A 25,139-nucleotide genomic window follows, 5' to 3' on the forward strand; every position below is an offset into this window, starting at 1 on the left:
GATCTGGGGGCTTGCGCGATACCGGCATCTTATGCATGTGGTACCGTGGGAATATAAAGATAGTTACCTGTGCACAGATATCACAAAACAATCTACAATTCTTTCGCTCTTATCGTTATTCTGATCACTAATGTATAAACAATTTTATGCAATGGTCAATCAGTTTAAAAACTCTGTGAGTCACCACGAGAGATGACAAAATTTAGAATTGCAGCTTCAAAATAAAAATAAGCTACGACAAAGCAGCAAAAAAATTTACACAAATATTTTCGACACATTGATATATGCTCCAAAACAGTAACTTGTGTATGTTTTTACAACACTTTTCAGAGGTGATACTAACGTTATGCTATATCCGCCATTTATTCTACTAATCCAAGAAAAGGGTAAATAAATGTAAAAAGTATGTTAATCATATGAAGATAAAGTTTATTTCGATATGCAGATACACACATTATTGGACCAACACCACAGGCATAAGTGATGAAAACTGTCAGTGGTTCCTAACGGCAGCAATTATATTCACTGACAATTTTTAGTGGCACAAAATAAATAAAATTCGAACTTAGTTAGATCATGCTTATTTATTGTAGTGAAGACTATCAAAAGCTCAATCATAAATTGAAGAAATTATTGAAAATAAAGATATTTCAAATAGCATAAAAACTAAACACAACTTCTATACATTTAAAACCTGAAATTAATGTAAACCAAGCAGCGAAATCTTAATGACAATATAAGTAACTAAATTGATTTAAAATCAAGAGTGTTACCACTTTCAACAATAGTAAGCGGAACCTGCTTGACCATAAAAAAAAGTGAGGAATAAAGGGCCCGGTAAATATACAAACCTATACATAACAAAAGATCATTGTTCTACCAACACAACGTGGTTACTGGCACATCTCGGCTTGTTTCTCGTAGAATATTCAACATAAGTCAAGCGTGAGAGCCTCCACCATGCGCCCTTTCACTTGGAAGTATTGTTAGGCCAAACAACAGGTGGACGATATATTTGACGCAGAGGAATTATGAGATGATTAGGGCTACACGTCATCGATGTGTCGCGAGCAGCGAATAGTTTTGTTGATTCTCATGCTACTATAACCTTGAAATATCATTCAATATTGTGCTGTAAATATAATAAGTTGTACTTCCAAACACTTTGGCATAGATTTTTTTTTCTTTTAGAGTGCATACTACTTATGTAGCCCTTTCTAGGGCGTTAATAACCAGACCGAGTTACGTAGATAAAGAAAGTGACCCTGTTTTAATACATGTCATTTTATATGGATAATCCATACTAAAAAGGTGCACGAAATTGGCAAAGATTCATATCCAAGATTTGCTTCTTTGTTAATACATGAGCGTGACAGATATATTTTTTTTTAATATGCGTGTTTAGAAAAATTGGATACCTAATGAATAATTTATTAAATATGTAACGTCTGTTAGTTGGAAAATCAACTGCCAGTAGCTCACCTAGTCCACATGATATTTGATCAAAGAAGAATTATTTCGGTCTTGAAAAATAACTGTTTTGATTAAATTTAACACCTTTATTAACGCTACATGTAACACAGAAAAACTGTATTTAAAAATATTAAATTGACTCGTATGAAGTTGCCTACCTCTGAACGTCCCGGACCGTTATGTGAACTCTTCATCTGGTGCAGAGGGCATTTCTCAACTTCTCTTTCATTATGTTAACCGTAGCTCGAATCTTTTTTTTTTTTAAACACCTACCCAAATCGCCTGATGAATAGTATTTATCTTATATATTAGCAAATCTAAATTTTAGAGTTACCTCTTCATGATTTTTACTGTTACTCAGAAAGTGCAATATGGGAATTTATTTGGTTAAAAAGTGCGTGTTTTCGATCTGCTATAACACGCAATCAAAAAGTCAAACGAATCAACCACCAGCTCTCACAGTTCTCTTTATACATTGTGTAAAATAGTTATTGGAGCTATGGGAAGTAATCGTTGTCTTAGCGATCCAACTTATGACAACATTGTCTGATTGTTACAATTCTTTAATCTTCCTCTTCCTTATTAAGGGTTCACAATCATCAGGAAACGGGACTTAAGCTGCAAGGCAAAGCAAGCAGAGCGCCTCTACTGAATGACTGAGATTATACTTACTTATAGCTGTGGTGTAACATAACTTTATATGAACCATGTATACATATGCAAGCCACTTTAATTCAATGATCAAGTTGCCCTCTTGTAAAATAACTCGATTCATTCATAACTAAATCGGCGAGATAGATATACGTCACAACGCCATATATATACATATATATTAAACCACAGTTGCCTTTTCATTGACAATTTTTCGTCCGGAATATGTGAACGTGAAGTACGGTGAAAAAATAACACAGGATATAAAATGAAGAGCAGACAACCTAACCCTTACTTGAAGGATGTACATGAGAGGAGGGGTTACTATAGTGTTGTCCAGAACCGGTTGTTTCTAGTTCAGGCCAACAAGTGCACCACACTTTACAGTTTAATCACACTTGAACTGAAGTGCCTCATATTAAACAAACTTAGTTTATTTCAAAAGTGAAAAAAAATAATGTTAGGAGAATGTACGTGGGTTTTCTTTGTAATCAGTATAACTAAAGAAACAGACTTGCTAGAACTATGTGACTTGCCACAACAAAGTATGGTATTGTTAACATGTTAAATATAAAGGTACACGAAAAATCCCTTAAGCCATGTGTTGAATTTACTGTGCAAATTGCACTATGGTCATTAGCTCTAGTAATTTCTTCTGAAGAAGTATTTTGAAAAACGTAAATAACACAAAAATAAGTAAACAGAAGTGTTGATACATTTCTTCTATGTTTGTTTTAAATAGTCTATGCTCTACTATTTTAGTCATTCACAGATATTTAAATATGTTTTTAATTTCACATTACTAACTTCTATAAGTGTGTGCTTGTAATTATATTAAAATATATATTGTAGTTGCAGTGGTTAGTTACTGATGCAGAACAATATATCTAACGCACGATCGCAATATACACTAGAGCGTTTTTACTTCGACACGCTTGAACAATAACAGACCAACTGACCTGATGTACTTCAGTCTTTCAGGGGATTATCATTTTTTCTAATAACTTCAACCTCCCTGTATACCCCACCTCACCATCCGTGTAATGACTACATGTACATGTACATGTACAAGACGAATAATATAGGCCTTGGATCAGATGAAACCGGATGAACTGACGTGAAAGTTAGTTTAAGCTGTACACAAAACGCGTGACAATACAATAAACGTATTCTCCATTGTACTGGAAAGAAAACTACTTCGGTTGTATAGTTTTGTTGTTAAACACAAAGCTGCACAATAAGCTATGTGTGTTGTGCCCACCACTAGTATCGAAACCCGATTTGTAGCTTTTAAGCTCTCTGAATTAATGCTGAGCTTCTGGGGAGACACCACTTCCACACAAGTTACAAGTCCGTTTAACAGATGTTTTTATACTGAAAAGTAACCAGACAACGTAAAGCTAATTGTGAAGATCTCCAATAATAGTGAATATGCTTATTTATTATAAGGTCTCTATATAGTTATAATACACTTGGTACCTTTAATTGCATTCACGAAACAGAAAAGTTTCATTTATTTAAGATAATTCAGTATTAAGTTCCAATATACCTTGTAGCAACTATTTTCTATCAGATTTACCGAAATATCGGACTTAAGGTAAATTAATTGCAGTAAATATCAGTACATGTATTAAAATCATTATATACATCTGTTTGGATTCTAGCGAAGCTCTTGCTAACAAAATGGTAGTATCTCTGATACTTTAAATTTTGCGATGGAAGATTCATTTATATGAGGAGTTGTATATCATCTCTCAGCATCCTCATTACTGAAACCTCGTTCACAGGTTTGCACACGTGCCTTAAATGCAGGCTTCATTTAAGCACAGTCAAAGAGGCAGAGGCATGCACGCTCTTCTTAAAACACAAGCCAACACAAGATGTGAAATCTGATATCATCCGCTGCAACGTTACTTAGAACAGACTAAGTTTTCATTCATGGTATGACTGAGCGTTAGCTGGGAGAAGGAAAGACAAGAAACTGTACGTTGTTATAGCTACACACAACCCACCTCTACCATGCTAGGGAGGGAAGTATATATATCTTGAGGCTTTTACACGTAAAATCATGGCGACTACTTTTTAAAATTTATTTAACAGCACCGCCCTGAAATCAATGGCGAATCTGGGCAAAAAAGTATCTGCGTTTATTCTAACATTACTCATATTTGCTGACAAGCTCATCCGTAACAAAAACTTGGTTACTACTGTCGTAGGTTTTCGGTTGTGGTTTTTAACAAACTTTAGACGAACAATGACTACATTTTAAAAACAGTCTAGTGATATAAGTTTACTAATGTAAGTCACAGGTTTAACTGTTTTTTAGATAAATTGAGTATATTGAAAATATATATCTTTACATTAGAGAATTGAGTATTATAATTTGTTTTCAATATTTGCTGAGCATACTCACTGTAATAAGTTATAGTTATTACAAAATTGTTAAGAGTATACTATATTAGTTTATATGAAAAAAATGACTGGGTAAAACACTTTCAAGTGTGTAGAAAGATCTTTGGTCTGTAGGAAATAAATTATTACAAATATTAATTTTTATTCGAAACTATTCGATGAAGACGCACAAAACAGAACATAATTAAAAGCTGATCATGTTTATCATGAACTCTTTACTTACTTTGGGAACTCTGGGTTTCTTGCTGCAAGCTATTGTGGTGTTACCGGAGTTTCGAGGGAAAAAATCGGTTTGCTCCAAAGAATAGTCACCGTAAAACGATTCCAATTCCATGTTCTGTTTGATTCAAAGATACAAAAAGACGTTTATTTTTTAAACCTATTAAGGATTTTAGAAAAAAAACTTCTACTCTGAAACAAACTATTGAAATAATATATTTAAATTATTTTTACTACATCATAACTAATGAAATAAATGATTTTACAGCAGTAGCAATTAGTATAGTTAATTAAACAAAGCAGCTAAGCGAATAATACAGAATTAACTTTATGTGTACTGGCAGTGCATGACTTACTGCAAGTCAACAGGTAAATCTTAGAAAAACACGTTGCTTGAACATCATTTTGTTATTTATTTAGTTAAACAATATATAATATTGTCTTGTTTTAATTTATCCACTAGCAACACGTCAATCAAATCATCACATATAAAAAGTATCAACCTACAATTTTTATATTAAAATATACACAATTTATATACATTAATATTACTTAAACTAACAAACAGTAACTCAAAAAAAACGAAAATAATTTTCTTGCTGCAAAATACACTTACAAATTAGACGTTTAAGTTGAAACTTATACTTTTATATGATATTATTTTAATTTTTAATTCAAATATTCATATTATTAAGTTGTTTTTTTTTTCAAGCAGAGGATCCATTGGGTTAAATGCACTTTTCTTCACCTAACCTTGAATATGATACTAATACAAATTAATAAATTATTTCACAAAAAGTAACCATTAATTTGAAATATGTTTACCATATGCGCTTGGTTTTATGGTTTTCGATCGGCTGGCTCCAAGAAAAGATAGTTCATTCACGAATTTTTTATTTTTTATTTAAAAGCATGCAAATAATGTTGCAACTAAGAGAGAAATGGTGTGTTGAAAATGTTGTAAGCTAAACTTTACTGCTGCTAGTACGTTTAAAAATATATTTTTGCTTTGCTCTGTATAGGAAAGTATTTACGCTTATTACCTTTTACAGCTTGTTACCATAGCCGAGTCATTGTTTAAATGGCTGCAAATAGTTACGTTTAATTTTCCTTATACATTTAAGTTTTTTGTTGTTTTTTTTTTTTTACATTTTGCGACATATTTACGTTAATTACAGGGCAAGATGTGATGTTCGAAAATTACTACAATGATATATACTTTATGATCAAATTTGCCTGAGAATGAAAGTTATTTTGGAGATAAACCACAAGTAAAAATTAATTAAATCACTATGAAGACACGAAACGATCCCCTTTTAAGTATCTCTTATTTTACGAATGATATTGCACAAAATACACAGCAACAAGTTAAATAAAAAATGTTGATGCAAAGTTCCTATGTTATTTTAACGTGTAGTAATATACATGATAATATAAACTCATTATTAGTTTAACTGCTTGATAAATGTAAATACTAAAAATTGTTTTTTTTTAATGTTTGAAGAACTCCGGAATTTTCACAAAACACAACTAAAATCAAAATTTAAATTTAAACACATAGCAAAACTGAGATTCTAGTATCTATTCCAATTTCTAATTTTAACGCCTTTTATTGTTCTAATATTAAAACGTTTGAAACCAGAGATACAATAAAAACACTGAAACAATGACGTAACTTTAAGATACAAACTCCATTTATATATAATACATAATTAGTAATGCGTCGTGAAGACTTTTAGAAAAATAACGAAAAACAAAACTTTGTAAACCACAGTAATACTTACTTTCAATGAGGTATTTAGCTTGGCAGGTAGTAGGCTAAGCCTAACTTCCAAATGCTGCCGCTGTTTATCAGAGTTGGCCACCCGCTCACTCTCAAATTTTGAGGTGTTGTCCTGTGTAGTAAAGTAAGTCGAAAACGGCTTGTAAGTCTTTGTTAGACTCTGCTTGACGTCGTCTGCCAACTTTCTAACCAACCCTGATCTTTTGAATATAGAAATATTCAAACCAATTACAGAGAATTCTCCGACAGGTTTCTGTTTCTGAATAATAACATAAAGTATTTTCAAAAAAGAAAAGTAGACGTAGCAAAGCCAGTTGCACTGCCTGTTCAACACAAAACTTTACTCTTGCTCCAAGCCAGTCGTTAGGCAGTTCCAGACTCCTCGTGTTTCGGTATTAGTGCGTGTGTTTGTGAATGGAAAATGCGATTCGTTTATTGGTTGATCTCAGTGAATAGTTGGTGTGGGAGTCACTACCATTTTGAGCCCCAAGCGTTTATGTGTAATTGCATGACGTCATTGGAAGTACAAGGTGTTTGCCCCGTAAGTGGGATAGTAGGGGTTAAAAAAGGGGTGGAATTTAGAGTAGCGAGGTCAAACATCTACGGATTTATTTAATATTTCGTGAACACTTGTTCAAAAACGGTCAGGTGTTATTTTTTTTTTTTTTGTGTGGCAACATACCAGTCTCTTACACTATGGATTTTTGTTGATTGTTTTTTACAATTAGTGTTACAAGTTTTACTAGTACTGGGAACATTTGTTTAGTGAAATGCTATAAATAATATAAACATTAAAAACTCAACCCTAGTCAAAACCTTTAGATATTCCAACTAATTTACAATTCCAGCTATCTAATGGAATAGGTGTAAAACATAACAATTAATCAAAACTCAGAAAGTAATTGGATATTATACGATAACTTTCGACAAACTCGGAAAGTCCCTAAATAATCCAGTCAGTAAACTTCTGTTCAGATGACGCATTTGTTTAGGCTTAGTATTGAGAAAGAAAAAAGAACTTTCATTTATATCTGGATTCTTAAGTCTTGTTGTCTAATTATGATTGGAACTAATTTTCAGGAAAATATATATTATATACATATATTTGTTCTACAAGAAGTGGATGTTTAGCAAATTTTTTGTCTCCAGCATTTAAAGGCTTACAACACTAAAATCCAAAGCTCGATTTCCCACAGTGGACACAACAGATAGCCTAATGTGTTCTAAAACAAAGAAGATTGTTCTGTATAATCTATGCAAATATTTGTTTATCCAATTCATACGTGAATTTGTTATAGCTGGTCTTCCAGTTTAAGAGTTATAATGTTAAAAATCAAGTTTTAATATTCGTGGTGGACACAGCACAAACAGCTCATTGTGTAACTTTGTGCTTAATAACAGACAAAGAAATAATTAAACAAAATTGTTATAATTGAGTAGCCAGTATTCCTTTGTAAGTATCAAGTTATTTCTTATTCTAAAATATTCTAGTTCAAAGTTCATTACCCATCAATATAGTATTAAGATAATTCTTCTTAAATTATAAAGAAAAGCTACAGTAAGTGTTAAACTTTATTTGAACAATAGCGCCTTCTTTTATTTTTTCTTAGTCACTAAATGTACACATTAAACTTTGAAACAAATAATCAGAATAACACTGAATGAGAATGGACAAAAGTATTTCGTATAGTAAGTATTTTTTTAAACTGCAGTTGACTGGACTTGATACGTTAGGAATAAATTAGGCTCTATATATTGTGCATTGAATACGGACAATGATTGTATAAAAAAACTAAGAATAAAGGATTATACGATTTCACATATAAAAATGTATTTTTATTGTCCTAATTTAAATATAGGTATCAAAATCCTTAATGAAATATACAACTTCAAATATTCCAATAAAACAAACAATTTTAATCTTGATTTGTAACTTTCCATTTTCAAATAAATATTTCTGATGAGCTACATTACAATGTTTACTATTCACACCTTATTAGATACAATATAAATTATCCTTAATTACCAGATTTCATGAACAGAGCTCTTAAATTATCTCCAATCTTCATAAGAAAGTTTCTCAATTTGCACTTTGAACAACAAAATCATACAATCTTGCGGAAAATCCAATAATTTGACTGTCACCGATTTCGTATTTAAACATTTTACAGAATATCACGACGTTATCAGTACTTCCAGAATGCACTATATTTTTTGAACAATAATAATAATGAACTAGTGCAGTAGGATTACCAATAATGATTATAACTTTTAGTATGGTTAATTTGGACAATATATATTACAGTTTCTTATATATTATGGCATTTCATTGTTAACTGTGTTGCATTACTTGTCAATTACTTTAATTGTCACCCTTCTCATTGTTGTTACTTCAGGGGTATTGACTTTTTTGTTGTGCGTCCGTATTGTCCTGCTGCTGAATTCTATAGTTGCTGATCGTAGCATATGTCACAAAAAACATTTGATGTGAAAAACAAATTAAAGTATTAAACTTTTTTGAAAGCATAACCGTTCAATACTTGTTTAAAAGTGTCAGTTATTGTAGTCGAACAAGTCAGTTAGTAAAATATGTTATTAGTCACCTAATCTAAAGTTCAAGGAACCTTCACAAATGAGGATACATTTCATAGAAAGCAAAGTGAGGCACGTTTTATTGGCTGACCTCTGGGTCTAATCAAAGAGTGTGTTTGATTGTTAAGGAGATAAAGATAATATAAAAAGAAAATAATTATGTATTATATGACTGAATATTTAAAAATCACTTTAAAAATAATGACCGCAAATAAGTTGTACTATTGTAAGGAATTCTGTATTAAATCTATGGCAGTACTTGAAGCACAAAACCATTGTTGATAAGATCTGCAAGAGAGATTTTGTAATATTTGTTTTTGGCGTTAATTTCTTCAGTCGTGTCAGTAGGAATGTTTAATATATATGTTTTTATCAACCTTTCACAATATCTATTAGTGCAATTTTACTATCAATGTTATTTTTATGTGTATATAAATTTAGAAAATAATTTTATATAACCCATGTGTAAAGTTTATTATTTTTTGTGTTGGTTTTGTTCATAGTGTCAGTAGGGCAATAGGTATGTTTAGCACATTTACTTTTATTAATCTAATTTAATATTATACTTTTATTATTATTTTCAACATAGGAGGCGGCATAGTTAAGTGGTTAGGGCGCTTGGGTCGTAATCCGAGAATTGTGAGTTCGAATATCCGTTCCACCAAACATTCTTGTCCTTCAGTCATGGAACCTTATAACGTTACGGTCAATCCCGTTATTGATTGGTTAAAAAGTACTGATGCGTTATAACTACCTTCCTTCCCCTTAGTCTTACACTGCTAATTTAGGGATGACTAGTAGAGATAGTCATCGTGTAGCTTTCCGCAAAATTAGAAAGAAGCTCAGTATTATGTGTATTTAAGAATAGCCAAAACGTCCTAGTTAGACCTCAAAATATATTATTAGGTTTATGTCTGAAAATAACAGTACTGATATATATCAGATTAAAAAATCTATTACTATCTTTATAAGTAATAACGTTAAAATGGTACTTTTGGATAGCTAAAGTCCTTGCAGGTTTGATTTCTGCAACTTGACTAGATATCATACTTTAAGTGGAAGTTTATGTTAATATAATAATATGACCAATGCTACACAAAACTAATTGAGAAGAACTGGAAGTGCTACTTATAGACAAGGGCTGAAAGTTGCAACTGTTTATCCAGTGAGTGAAATAGGAGATATAAACTGCTGAAGTTGGAGATCAACTTTCTCCATAGTATGATATATACTTTCAAGGTGTCCATAATCACTCATTTGCCACTTGAAGGCAGAATGCTGAGATTCATTTTTGGATAGAGGTCCCTGAACATGCCCACTCCACTGCGCCCCTAACATTTAGGATGGCATAGCTTGGTAATGAAAATGGTTTAGTGATTCACATAAAAAGGACAGTTCACTGTGTTGGAGGTTAAACAGATCACATTCCAAACATCAAAGGGTGCAGCAAAATAGTATATCAACTAGTTCCTAAAGTATTTTAGGCAGGTTTCTTCCTGAAAATATAAGACTTAGGAACAGTAGTACAGTGCTTGACCCTGAGTTTGAAGAGGCCCAATTATAGGACTAGAATATAACTTTATTCAAGTTGGGTTGATATTTTCACCGAGTAGAGTACAAGCTATCGTTTAGAAGGAATTTAAGGTTTAAAAAAGGGTTTCAATTAAGAATTTGGATGTGTATGTGAATGATCTATGCTACTTGAATGGTAAAACACATTTTACAATGACATCAGCAATTGTAATGGTTTTTTCAGAATTTTTATTTGGAGGTTAAGTGGTGAGGTGGTGAATCATCTCTTCGAAGTGAGATATATTATCACTCCCTAACAAAGCAGTTTCTGTAGCGATGAAGTGCAAAGTCATAACTTGAAATAGGTAGCAGTAGCGGAAAAATTCCACAATGGCAGCTACAGTGTTTGTGATCAAGATATATCATTCTTCATAAGCGAGTGCATCACACCAGATTCGAACTTTCTTAAAGACATACCAAAATCCAACATATACTGGCCCTAAGACACAACCCTTTAGCTTATTTTCATCGAGAGGCAGAGCTTTCCTAGTCCTCCCATAATGTTTATGCAACAACCAATACCGATATGATCTTTTTCTCGAGGGTCAAAGTATTTGCTTTGTGTGTGGACAGTTGGATGATTAAATATGAATTGCACGTATCCTGGTATGAAATAGGGTAAGTGGGACTATCAGTTTTGACTGAATGCACAGTGGATGCTGGCTGTAAGTGCAGCTACTTCAACTTTGGGAAACTAATGGAACTCAAGTTAGGTTTGAAATATGAACTTTGAGGAGTGATGTCGACAGCTTGAGCTAAAAGATACAGCATCTATCCCAGTTTTCTTAGAGTTGGGAAAAACATGGTATCTGTCTGTAAGGATGCAAGGTGTTTCTGGTTGTTAAAAAAGCTCCCAGGACAATAGTTGATTTTGCTAGGCAACAGATATTTCGAGTCAAAACCACCACTTCAGACAGTTAATACTGATTACATTCTGCAAATGGTCTGGCAATTGGTGATAGACAATATTTGTTTGGAAGAGAAACTTTTAACTTTGTACTGAAAGTAGTCGTAGACAGGACTTAATATCTGATATACTACAGAAAATATAAATTACTTTTGGTGATGCTTTGTGTAAACTGCATTTTTGTGTGAAAGGAATTACAGTACGTGTTTAAAAAAAATTGGTATTTTTATTGTGTTTTTAATGAATTCTAGTGCATTTTGATTGTAGCAGCAACACAATAAAAGCACTGTTTCCTTTTCAGAAAGTAGGCAACATTAGTTTAAAGATAGTTTGCAACTCTTTGTTAACCCAAAGATGACCTAAGAAGGTCAAAATGTTGTCCTCTGCTTTATTTTAATTAAAGTTTTAATACTCATACCAACTATCTTGAAAATATAATTTTACTTCATGTGGGTTTTTCGTCATCATGAATAGTCTGAGTATAAATGAAATCTTAATGTAATTCCATAAATATGAATAGTCAGCTATCTAAAATAATAATTGGAATGGCAAGTGAAGTGGAAGTAATTGCAACGAGTGGTGTAGTTGGTATTGCACTGCATCTGAAAGCAAATACATGATTGATGACACATCTGAGGTTCTGATTGAGGACAGTAGTTATAGGACCACATAGTTGAATGGTAAAATAGAAACAATTGGCCATCACATAGATATATATAACAACCATTTAATTAAACAACTCCTATGCAAGGATTTTTTAGCACTTGGGATGTAGCCATTGTAGAAATATGGTGGATAATAAGGGACAAAATTTCCAGTAGTTATTATCTTGGTTCTTTAGTTGATTTAACATACATGAATACGGTGACATTCTTCAATGCTTTTCTACTTGAATGGACAGTTGATTTTCTAGATGAACTGGAAATAGCATAATAATTCAATGCTTTAAACTTGACATTTGAATATTGGTATGTCATGTTTAATGTTGAAAATATACCAAAGCCTGTTTTTACTAATTGAAATTATTTTGTAAAAGTCTTAAATCATGTATTGAATCTGTGCAATATTGCCACAATGACCGAAACAGTAAGCATATTTGACGTGACAAGAAATTGGACCCACGACCCTCAGATTGCGCGCCGATGGTCTTAAACCCCTGACCATGGGGGGCCTTGAGAGAAGTAAAGTAGACAACACCAGCTGCTGCCAACTCTAGGGCTATTCTTTGCGCAACTCTTGATGATGAGAAACCCACTTTAAATAAAAATGTATCTCAGAACGGCTGGTATGGGTATTATCACTTTTATTGATAAGCAGAAAACAACTTTCCTAGGTCATCCTAACCTGAATATGACCAAAGAAGATAGAAACGTTGTTCTCTGCTAATCAATAAAAGTGATAATACCCATTCCAGCCATTCTGAGATACATCTTCACGAAATTGTTTGTTCGAGAGCATTTCAGTTTCTAAAATATTAACTATTTGATTAACCTAGTTTATACGTTTTAATTCACATAAAAATACTGATTGAAATGGGTTAAAAATAGTTCCAGTTAGTTTAAAACCTTTAAATACTAGCATGACACAGAAACATACAGTGATTTTTGTTACAAAACTACAAAAGAGAAAATTATTTCTACAATTTCCTTGTTATATATAACAAAGTCAATACAGTTGCGTTTAGTTGCTCAGTAAAAACAGGTCAGGATATGGTGTAATTAACTCTGCATAGTTTAATTAATTTTTGATAGAATTAAAAACAAAAACATCAGCTTATTTTTTGCTTCCTGAATCTTGAGCAAAGACACGCGAGAGTTATCTGCGCTAGCTGTTCCTAATTTAGTAGTGTAAGACTAGATGAAAGGAAGCTATTTCTCACCACCTCCCGCCAAGTTTCAGGCGAATAGTGGGATTGACCGTCACATTATAATGCTCCCACGGCTAAAAGGGTAAGCATGTTTAGTGTGACAGGGATTCGAACCCACGACCATCGGACTACGAGTCGAGAGCCTTAACCACCTGGCTGTGTCCTGCTACTATTGAGTAAGAGACAGAAAACTGCAATGAAATAATACGAAAGAGAGAAAAAATTAAGAGAGAATTAAAAGACGTAAAATGTATAGAAAATTAAAAAAAAAAAATTGAAAACTTGATATACGAATCTAAGTTACCTTATCTGAATGCTCAACGAAAAGTAATGGATTTATTGGCCGGCAATGAATTAATAAAATCCACAACATCTAAACATATGTGAACTAGGCTAATGCAAAGTAGATGTGCATTTTTAAAGGAAGTTGCACAGTGATGATGGAGCTTGAATTTATAAGAGTTGAGGAAAGCAAATGAAGGCGTTATCCAGAAATTACAGAATCATCAAATCAAGTCATATATTAACATCAGTTTATTTTAACGACATATAATTTATCAGTCAACTGTTAGCTCAGAACGAAAGACGTAAACCACAAAAAGGTGTTTCCAGTGCAACTTATAATGATATTTGTCAGGAAGTGTAAACAAAATTCTATAAGCCTAGCACGCCCAAATGCCTGCATTCCGTCTCGAGGACAAAATTAAAAATTTAATAAAACATGACAGAAAATAATCATGTAGCCGTTCTCCCATACACATACAAATACTTTGTAGCCGTCCTCCCACACACTTTCAAATTCTTTAGAGCTGTATTTATTTAATTTGACACACAAAAGTCTTTGTTGTGATTGTCTTTAGAAGGACATAGAGAGATAACTAATTTGCTTAGCTTCAGTAAATAATTCATTAGAATAAGTCGATTTACAGGAGATCCAACGTTTCTTGTAGAGAACTCTTTCAGATTTTTTTACAGGAATGAAACCATCAGCAAAGTTAATAGAACTGTGGTATGTATTTGTTGATTACAAGTCAAAAGAGGCAACAGTCACTTTATATAATGTACTAGTTATGTCTTAAGTGGAACAATCTTTACATAATATAGGGTATCGTGTCAGAAATGGCTCAGAGAAAGACGATTTTGGGGATGGAAGGGTTACGTTACAGGGATAATGACGGCAAGTGGTAATAATATTAAAGTTTACAAGAATACCTAGAGGTTAGATTGGATAATGGTCCCTGATTACTTTGTACTATTTTCCAAAGTGTTGTTCATGGAATGATTTGTTGCCGGAAATAGTTTAGGCCGGCACTTTACAAGAGATTAAAAGGGAATCCATAATATCATGAAAAATAAAGTGTAGATTTAAGTTTTTACTTTTCCTCGAGGATATGTGAAATGGACAATTTTGAAGAACCAAATGGTCCCTTGTTGTCCGTATATTATTTTTATTCGGTAATGGAAAATATATTATTGGTGGACATTTAGTTACCATCTGTGTGCATCTTATCTTTTGAAACACCGATTTACTTTTATTATGGTTATTGAGTTTTTATTATGAAAGCTCTCCTTTGCAACTATTTTTTCTGTTGTTATTCATACACGTTTTAATTTATGAAACTTTAATGTAATTTTGCCTTTCTTATAATTCTATGCATCAATTATTCCAAATCTCTCAGCATGTTACAGTTCATTTTATCTCTTACTGTACAGATCAAATGAAGCATGGGTTATTACTTCATATAGAAAAACTTTGACCAAGAACTATCAAGTCCATTTATGATCACAGTTTCTCTTATATTTGTTTATTTGCATCAAACCAATCTGGAAAATCAGTTCTTATCTTTTCCTTCACTTATATCCGGTATTAGTTGTTACAATCGTGTAAAAGTGAGATTCATCATAAAGTTTAAACTCAACTAATTTTTATTTTACAATGGGAAATGCATTTACTGTTATCAAGATCCTGTAGTCACTATCGTACTTTAATATCCGTATAAGAAGATATATTTGCATGTTAAGTTTAAGGAGAACCATTCTTTAACTGTAAAGTTTGTTCAGTATTTTCTGCCTTTTTGTTTTGTCAATCTTACTTCTCAGTTTCTTTCAGCAGGTATTTAACTTTGGCCTTCTTCGTGTTTGCATTGCTATAAGTTATGTGTCAGGAATATCCAGATTCCTTTGGTTTACAGAATTACTGAGGATTAACTATATAAGGTATGCTTGAATGCATTCGGGGTTCGATCTCCGGAATAAGCACAGCACAACAGCTCATCGTGTAACTTTGTGATTAACAACAAACAAAATTATCATACTTTATGTTTTGACTGGCTATTAGTAGTGCTGGATCACTGCAAAGATTGATGATGCCGTAGTCCCGGGGCCCCAGAGACCTTGAAAGCTGTCTCAATTATGGATGCTAGATCACGCTTAATTTATTAAACGCTTAAACTGTTGTTAAAACCTATATTTAAACTTTCAAAATATAAAGTACAAACGTTCACACAGTTCTAACAGATTATATACTTTTTATTTTAAAAATGTTATCAGGAAAAACAAAGTGCGTAAGTTATACTTCATCTGACAGTGAGGAAAACTGTTCATTCAAATAGTAAAAAAGATATTCTATCTAAAAAGAAAATAGCCAAGCTAAAGTGATACTTCAATTCTTCTTCAAACAAACAAATGAACAATATAATATAAAATTATTGCATAAAATACATAAAAATGTCTACAAATATATCAGCCCTTCACAATTAAATAAGCTTAATCTGATTATGAACTACAGATACAAAGTTGGAGATGTCAAGTTCTTAGGAATTGACTAGTTATTTGCCCATTTTAACTATAATGGCTAAATTCGTTGTATTTCATGTGACAAAAAAGCACTGCAGTAATTGACATTTCATATGTGAAAACAGTAGATGCATTAAATCAGACGTTAAGCTGGTTGTGTTTATTATTTCAAACTTACATATGACCAAAGATTCCTAGAAGGTTGACTCCTATGACATCTGAAAATGAAAAGTTTATATTTATCATTAAAAGTTATTATTAATTTGTAGAATCTTTACACTCTCTTTCTCTCTCTCTTGTACCACAAGTGATGTTGTGATTTTTCTCACCAAGAGTTTCACATACTGAGGATTATTGTAATTTTGAAGAATTAGTGTTACATTCTATAGACTGAATATTAGTACTTTTTATAATTTATTTTGTGACAGATTTACTATTACATATCTATTTTAATATTGATGTTTGTTTAAGTTAAATTTATATTTGGAAATGTACATAACGTATACTGTTAAACCTGCCTTGCAAAATTCCTACCTATTCACTAAAATTGTAGAAGATTCTCGAGTTTAAGAATCAACAACATATATGTGTGTACGTAAACACTAGTATATCGTTAGTATTGCTATCCAGACTGAAATTTCTAGAAACTCCACTCACACTTATAAATGTAACCAACGCAATGTGCCAAGAGACAGTATATATATATGTGTATATTATCATTAGTTTGCTATAGCTGGGGTGCTATACGCCTTGGAAGTTATAACTGTTATTGTTAAAGCTTTTATTAATCTGGAACTTCAGTTATTTGGCCACGAACTCTTAAAGATTTCAATCGTTACAAACCATTTAATTTCAGTGGATTCTCATCGGACTAGAGTACTTTTTTACGAGAAAATTATACAACTTAAACAGTAGAACACTTGGCGAAAAATACGAGAAAGCTACCACCCTGTTAAGTGAATTATATCTCCATTAACTTGAAATTAATTCACTCATCGTGAGTCTTTATATAGTATCAAGAAAGTTCCGGACCAGATAGAAGACTCAATATTGTTTGTAAGTCTGTAAAAATGTATTTATAAATCATTATTGTAAATTACAATATTGTTTACATGTTAAAATATAATTGTTTTGAAAAAAAAATTACGTGTGCATCAATTTTTCTGGTAAGTATCATAAATTGAGTACATGTCGATATTTATTTAACTTCAAAATCTAAATTACAATTTAACTCAGTTTTAGGCTATTTGAAATTGTAATATGTAACTATTGTTCGTCTTATAAATTTCTCGCCTAAATTATTAGTTATTTTATTTTGATAGACAATTGGCACTATCAGAAGGTTTACTATTTTTGTCTCCATTTTTCTTATGTTTAAAATGTTTTTTCATCGCTTTTCTATTTTAAGCCACAATGGAGGAGACAGAACTTGTAACAGATTTTATGCTTGTGGTCTTAAGCTTTGTCCGTACCATTCCCAATATCTTCGGCCCGGCATGGGCAAGTGTGTTAAAGCGTTCGACTCGTAATCCGAGAGTCGTGGGTTCGAATCCCGGTCGTACCAAAACATGCTCGCCCTTTCAGCCATGGGGGGCGTTATAATGTGACGGTTAATCCCACTATTCATTGGTAAAAGAGTAGCCCCAGAGTTGGCGGTGGGTGGTGATAACTAGCTGCCTCTTGTCTTACACTGCTAAATTAGGGACGGCTAGCGCAGATAGCCCTCGAGTAGCTTTGCGCGAAATTCCAAAAAACAAACAAACAAACCCATTATATTCTGTATTTGAATATCTAGATGTCGATGCATAAATTGATTTTTCTCTCTTATTGCTTGTCACAACATAAAAACCTACTGTTTTGTTTTCATAAACATTACGAATTAACTTTTCAGACAACTTTATGATATTCTTCTAAAGCGATATCCATTTTTCACATCCTTCTTAGAAATGTAAAAAGATAGAAATTGTTTTTCATTTTTCATTTCTTGATTTTTGAACTGCTTACGTTTCTAGGGTACTGATAGGGTGAAAAAATATACAGTGAGATTAACATTTAATATCTGGATCCGAGTTTGTATTTATATTTGGTCGAGATCGTTATCTTTGTAGTCTCTTCCTACCTTTTGTATCCTATTGGATTTAAAAGTCCAATTCATTAAAATAATTTTGAAATGAAACGACTGCATCTATTTATCTACACACTAACCGTTACTTCATGCTCAATAACCTAATTTCGATTACATAACTGCATAGTTCTTAAATTCCAGAATTAATTTTCCTCTTGCTCATCCTTCTAGTTTTAATCTGGATGAATGAAAAATGATGAAATTGCTATATTTATTCTTTTTGTGTGTGGTGGCAGTAGATGTTATTACTACCTCATAATTCGAGGCGAAAAATGACACTAGTTCATAGAGGATACAGATGCTATTTCACATTTATAGGTAAGAAGACACATCTGTTTGGTGTCTCAGGATAAACGTAATTACTATTATGTTATTTTTATATTCAACGTTAAGTCTGGACAGTCTTTGTTATGAAAAATGGGTAGGATATCAAGATAAATGTTAACCAAGTATGGAACTCTGCTTTGTATGGGAAACTGAAGACGTTCCTCTACCGCAATGTGCTCATTCAAATAAGCCTTAGATGAATCTGGATTTTTCCAATATCATGGAAAAGAAATATCTCATGTATGAGCTACTCAAGTTTTCTTTAGGTGATTTGTTGTAAATAGGTAGTAATACTTTTTTCTTAAATGGTAAACCTCTTGTGTGTGTGTATATATATATATATATATTGAGATGAAGAATAGTTTGGTTATCTTCTACCGTAACAGTTACCAAACTTTATAAATCCAGAAGTGACTTTTAACTCACCTCATATTTGGTTGGCTACCTTGACATCTCAGTCTTCACAATGAATAAGGTATTCTTTTTATTTCCCTTTTATTAAATTAGGTTACTATTGCTCTTTCTCAGTATTTAGTATTACATTTTGAGTACCTACTTGAAGAAGCCTTCATATTTCACTTCTCTAAACATAGTATTTTTCTTCTTCGAAGAACTTTATTTTCAACCAGAATACCATTTCTTTATTTTCACGTTCTGACAGGTAAAACCCTCTGGTGATGTGTCAGACTTCTGTATTTGAGTCCAAGGTGCATTAGACTGTTCAAGTAACGACAGTTAAGAGTTAATTTATATGGATTACTTCCCAGTTGGCTGATCGTGTTGGCTTTGAGTTCGCCACACCAGCTCGTCCAGTGCTAGCTGTTCCTTGGGGTCCCTTTCAAGGTAGACTGTGTTTTTTTCAGGGGGTGTCGCTAAGCACTTGTATACGGTGCCTGTACCCGAGTCTGCTTAAAAGTACCCCAAATCCCCAATTGGTGTCTTGAAAATTCATAACAGGAAATCATGATTGATATCATACTAAAACTTTGAAAATTCCAGCCCCAATGATCTCAAGCCCAGAATCTTTTAAACACTTAGAGGAAGCCTTCATAAAAATATAATTATATTTCATAATGGAAAGATAGAAAATAGTATAGAATAATTTCTTCTTTTTTATTCAGTTATTTTATGTAACTGGTTCTGGAAGTTGACTGATGAATCTCTACTAGATAGCGCCATGAAACTACTAATGGGCACAATGCCAATGTTAGTGTTAAGTTTACACTTTATCTTTTGAAGGTAATATAATTAGTCTTTAAATATCTTAAAATTATAATACTTATTGATTATGTGTAAAAGAAACGAAGGAAACCAAGTGTGAATATTATGAATTAAGGTAGATAAATGTAAGTATTAGAATACAAGCAACAAAAGGAATGAGTTGCTCATAGTTAAGAAGGAGAAGTTTAACCTACAATATAAAAACTCACAAAGCCTTAGTACTCGTCGGAACGCAAGCTCCATCAAAGTAAGTTAAAACGTTTACTTTAAACTTATTACAATTTATAGGACGCTGCAATAAAGCATATTTTTGAATAAAATAATAAAAACCTGAGAGCAGTGAATTTTGCTAAAACGGATGCTGTTTTTTACAAATGCCATCTTATCTCTCCAACAGAAGTAACCAAACAAGTGAACTTAGAAGAGAACAAACTAGATGTATGTCCTGGAATTACACAAAGTCACATAAATTATAAATTAACAGTCTAATAATAAAAATTTAAGAAACAAAATCAGTAGTTAGTAAAAATAAATATATACATGTATCAAAGTTCAGTTAGTTTGTATAATAATTCTATATAAATTAAAAGAAAAAGTTGCAAAAGAAACATTTACGCATATTTCCGAACAGTTTAATAAGCTCTTGATAACGAGAAACCCAATTGAAGTAAAAATATATCTCAGGACGGCTGGTATGGGTATTAACACTTTTACTAATAAAGCAGAGACAACGTTTCGACCTTCTTAGGTCATCTTCAGGTTAAGAAAGAGAATATGACCTAAGAAGGTCGAAACGCTGTTCTCTGCCTTGTAAGTAAAAGTGTCAACACCCACATCAGTCGTCCTGAGATATATAGGTTAATAAGCTATCCATCTCAGAAGGTCGATTTTTTTTTAATTGTTGATAAGAGCCATGGTGTAAAAGCTAGTTTTAAGTATCTTAGGACATAGTTAAGACATTGGTTAAAGTTCTAATTTGTACATAAGTACTGTGGTATCAGATTTTGTAATGTATGTATTGCAAAGCTTGACTAAAAAAACAGGAGAGTTCTAAAATGATAATTTTGGAGCGTCGATTTGATAAATAAATATCCTAGAGAACTTTATATTTCGAAATGATATCAACACGTTCTTGGTACACTTCATGATGCCGCTTTTTAGGTTATTACGTCAAATTACACGTTTTGTAAATGTATTATTTTACTCATATAAATATCCTTTAATATTCTAAACGATTTGCACAATACAAGAAAAACATATTAAAAGTATAGTTTTGTTTGCACATTTTGAAGAGCATAATAAAGAGACCTAGCTAGCTGTTTTTACCGACATTCGTTAACTCAATGGCGTTTTTAATTAAAGTATCAAGAATTAGAATAGTATTAAGCGCAAATATCATAATATTTATAAGACATGAAAAATATCTGATGTGTGAAAATTTAGTTAACATTACACAATATAGAATACCTTTTATCTTCGTTTTGGTAAAACATAAGATTTCTGACATTTGTCAACTATTTTCTGTGTGTTACGCAAACCTTCGGTATATATGTTTAAATTTCTGTCTATCGGTCTTATAAACATATAATTTTATATGCTTCAGACTTTCTTATTTAAGTACGTATTTCTTAACAACAGCACAATCATAGAATCAACCACAAATGTATATGTTGGAATCAGGTGAGAACTGCACACGTTAAGAATAACAAAATAGAACTGTACACATTAGGAATAACGAAAGAACGGCACTCGTTAAGAATGAAAAGAATTGTAGACGTTAAAAATAGAAAGGGAACTGCACTCGTTAAATATCAAACATACGTCTAGAAGGCCTTAGAAACTTTCTTATTGGTCAGTAGTCAGCGATAGAACATTGCAGCCATTTGGCTATCAGGTGTGGTCATACATTATATGATGTAGAGAATGACAAAGCCACAAGACAAGCCAAATCGTAAAGAACTTTTGCCACATGCATTATGCCAAACTGGCACCTATTCAGAACTAATAATATATTTAGAATTAGTATAATACTACTGAAAAAAAAAAACGTGTGGTGTATTCCTAAACATAAGTATGCTGAATTGAGTTTGTTACCCTTGTGTAAACGCTAATAATATGATGCTGCAAACTGAAATGTAATTATTTGATTATTATTAAATACATCGATATCTTGAAGAAATCCACTCATAACAATGCATCCGTACCTTAATATTTTTGTTTATACATTCTTTACTGCTTATGTCACAGCACCAACTGGGTGTGGCTATTGTATTCTTTTTAAGTACAGATGGCCTCCATGAGTAAGAAAACAGGAATTTAAGTTTATTAACACTCGTTTGTATGCACAACAAGCATACTTCAACATTCAGTACAAAAAACTTAAGAACTTCTGGATTTGAGTTTATGAATTATCAAATATTAGTAATTTATAAGTTTCTGTCATCTACGATGAGAAACATTTAGTGAAGGTATTTCATGGCTTCAAATGTTCCAGAAAGCAAACGAAATTTAAGAAGATGAATTAATATACTATTTTTAAATTAAGTGATATAACAGTATGTGTAAAGCTGCTCGAAAGCCAACTGTGCTTGTCGTCCCTAATTTTGAAGTGATATATTAGAGGGAGTATTTGTTTGTTTGTTTTTTGAATTTCGTACAAAGCTGTATGAGGGCTATCTGCGCTATCCATCCCTAATTTAGCAGTGTAAGACTAGAGAGAAGGGAGCTAGTCATCACCGCCCACCACCAACTCTAGGGCTGCTCTTTACCAATAGATAATGGGATTAAAAGTCACACTGTAATAACCCTGCGGCTGGAATGATGAACATTTTTGGCATGCGGTTTTGATAACCTTATCCGCAGATTGTGAGTCAAGCGCCCTAACTACCAGATCGTTTCACATCAATATATCGTAATAAAATAAGAGTTTGTGATATAAAAATTCAAAATAATTAATACAGCAAAAGCTTACATATGGATCTAAGCAGCTCTTTGATGTGATATATTATTAGAAATGACAATTTGTGTTTGACATTGTTTTACCAACCTTAAGAATTACTTTCAAAGTGCCATTCGTTACGCCCCAAGAATCAGAGTGTATGGAGAACTAATAAGTTCTGCTCTAGCTGGGAGTTAGTTTTGTTTTACAAAACTAACTAAGATTAATATTAGGTTTATTTAAGGTATTAAAAATGTAATAGCAAAATAAAAATAAACCTATTTTATTTGTTTAGAATAGCCCGCGGCCTCACGCAGTCACTTGTCTAACAGGTGCTGACTGTAGTTTTTGTATATCAAACTTGGCCTTGACATACTATTGTTTCCTGTACATGTTGGTTGGGTTACTCCTGAGGGTGACACCACAGTCACGTAAAGGTTGTAGTTGTTGGCTTGGTGCTCGTACTAGTACCTCCCGAGCTTATTGAAATGTAACAGATTTTGATTTTCAGTTGAACGAAAATTGTGTTGTTACAGTTTAAAACATTATACCACCTTTAATAGTGTAGTACATTTTTCAGGAATAAGACTTTATGACTCAAAAAGATCAAGCGAAACCCACATGTTACTATTATGCAAGCTTAAAGTTTTCGAATAAAATGTATAATATGGTTCTCTGAACGTTTTGTTTGGCTCTGTTTCCTTCTCTTCATATTCTAATTTTCTTCTAGATTCAGCAGATATCTTCTAGTCATAAGGATAACATCATCCCAGCATGGACTTTTTTTAATTTATATTTCATCAAACTGAATTTCAAGAATTTTACGTAATTCATATTCAATTTCGAGAATAAAGATATTGTGGCTGATTGGATTTCTTTGTCGTAGGTCTCTAGAAATAAAAATAAAATCATTTTGTTTAAAAACAGTAATTGTTGTGTTGCTGATGACGATTTCTTAATGCAAAATAATAAAGTGGACTATCTGAACTTTATCCATTATGTGAAATTGAACCCTGATATTAACGATGTAAGTCCTTACTCTTAAAAAGAGAGGGCTTATACAGAGTCGAAATCACGGTTCTAAAAAAAAGGTTTACATGTAATATAAATAAGTACTTTTGTATTTGTTAAGAATAGAGTTATGTTTTCCTATTAGAAAAAAATTTCTCTTATTTTTTTGTTTATTAGTGTTGTCTTCTCTCCTGAGATGCTTACCCGAGAAGAATCAAAACAATGATTGTTTCTAGACATATGTTAATATATATGAGATGAAAATTTTATGTTCCTGCAAACCACTAGAAAGTTCGCTCTTTGTCTCATCACAGCTTTGGCAATCTGTACAATCAATTACATGCACATTGTTTCAGTATCTATGTCCATACACGCTTTGAATACCAGATGACATCGTTTTGTTCTAGGTAAAAATGTAAATTGTACTTTAATATCAGTTTATGCTTTCTGACTACTTTGAACCAGATTGTTTGATACTACGAAAAATGTTTGATATTAACGGAGAAAAACAAGAAACAGTGAGATAGTAGGAAGATCCGTTTTCTATGTCATTTCGTGGCTTGTTTTCAAAGAAAGAAATTACTTTCTTAACAAAGGTGAGACAGAGGTTATTTTGTAAACAGAACTGAAATTTAAGGTTATCGTTTTCATTTTTGAAACAATCGATGATGGAACTTATAATTTTATATCTGTACGATGTACACTTTTTGATATTGGTTTTGAAAGGAATCTTAAGGACCGTAAAGTACAGTGAGAGTTTTCTTACAAATACGGTGGTTTGGAACCCTGTATTTATTATTATTTTTAAGAAGAACATTTAGAAATGGTAATTTCTCATGAACGTCTTTGTCCATGTGAATTTTATGCTTGTGTGTGCTTCGTTGAAATGAGTAAAAATCTCGTGAATAATGTTAAGGTTGTCGAAGGCTGAAAAAACGTCAACAACATATCAAAACTGCAAAATTGGTTTGTAAAGTGAACTTGAAATGGCAATATCTTCAATTCTTATCATGAATATGTTGACAAGTAGGGGAGCTAGAAGACTTCCCAAACTTAGGCCTTTCAAACTGAAATGCGAAATATTTAGAGACAAAAATAAGCAGTTCTATTATGGTTTTGATGTTTAACTGTAAACAAGGCTTAAAATCATTTTAGTATCATTCAGGGACAAAATTTATTGCCTGAAGAACGGGTATTGGAGTAGACTGATTTTTTTTGCATCAAATGTGACAAACAAAATAACTC

The 25,139-nt window shown here is 32.2% G+C and overlaps 2 protein-coding genes across 6 annotated transcripts in view; one reads left to right on the plus strand and one right to left on the minus strand.

The window, feature by feature from the left end:
* LOC143255347 (protein c-ets-1-A-like) overlaps positions 1-6,945 on the minus strand; it is a 74,681-nt gene extending 67,736 nt beyond the window's left edge. For 4 of the 5 annotated variants that reach the window (XM_076510852.1, XM_076510848.1, XM_076510846.1 and 1 more), the window contains exons 1-2: positions 6,540-6,945; positions 4,760-4,873 (exon numbers count right to left, since the gene is read on the minus strand). In XM_076510852.1, the coding sequence (XP_076366967.1) occupies positions 4,760-4,870 (111 nt within the window). In that variant the 5' untranslated portion in view covers positions 4,871-4,873; positions 6,540-6,945. Of the gene's footprint in view, positions 1-1,631; positions 1,683-4,759; positions 4,874-6,539 lie in introns of those variants that run through there. The other variant, XM_076510849.1, reaches the window with a different exon arrangement.
* LOC143255349 (protein spaetzle 5-like) overlaps positions 1-25,139 on the plus strand; it is a 201,022-nt gene that overhangs the window by 49,014 nt on the left and 126,869 nt on the right. The gene's annotated exons all lie outside the window — the stretch shown is intronic.

The sequence above is a fragment of the Tachypleus tridentatus genome, chromosome 7, assembly GCF_004210375.1.
Source record: "Tachypleus tridentatus isolate NWPU-2018 chromosome 7, ASM421037v1, whole genome shotgun sequence".
Taxonomy (NCBI): Eukaryota; Metazoa; Arthropoda; class Merostomata; order Xiphosura; family Limulidae; genus Tachypleus; species Tachypleus tridentatus.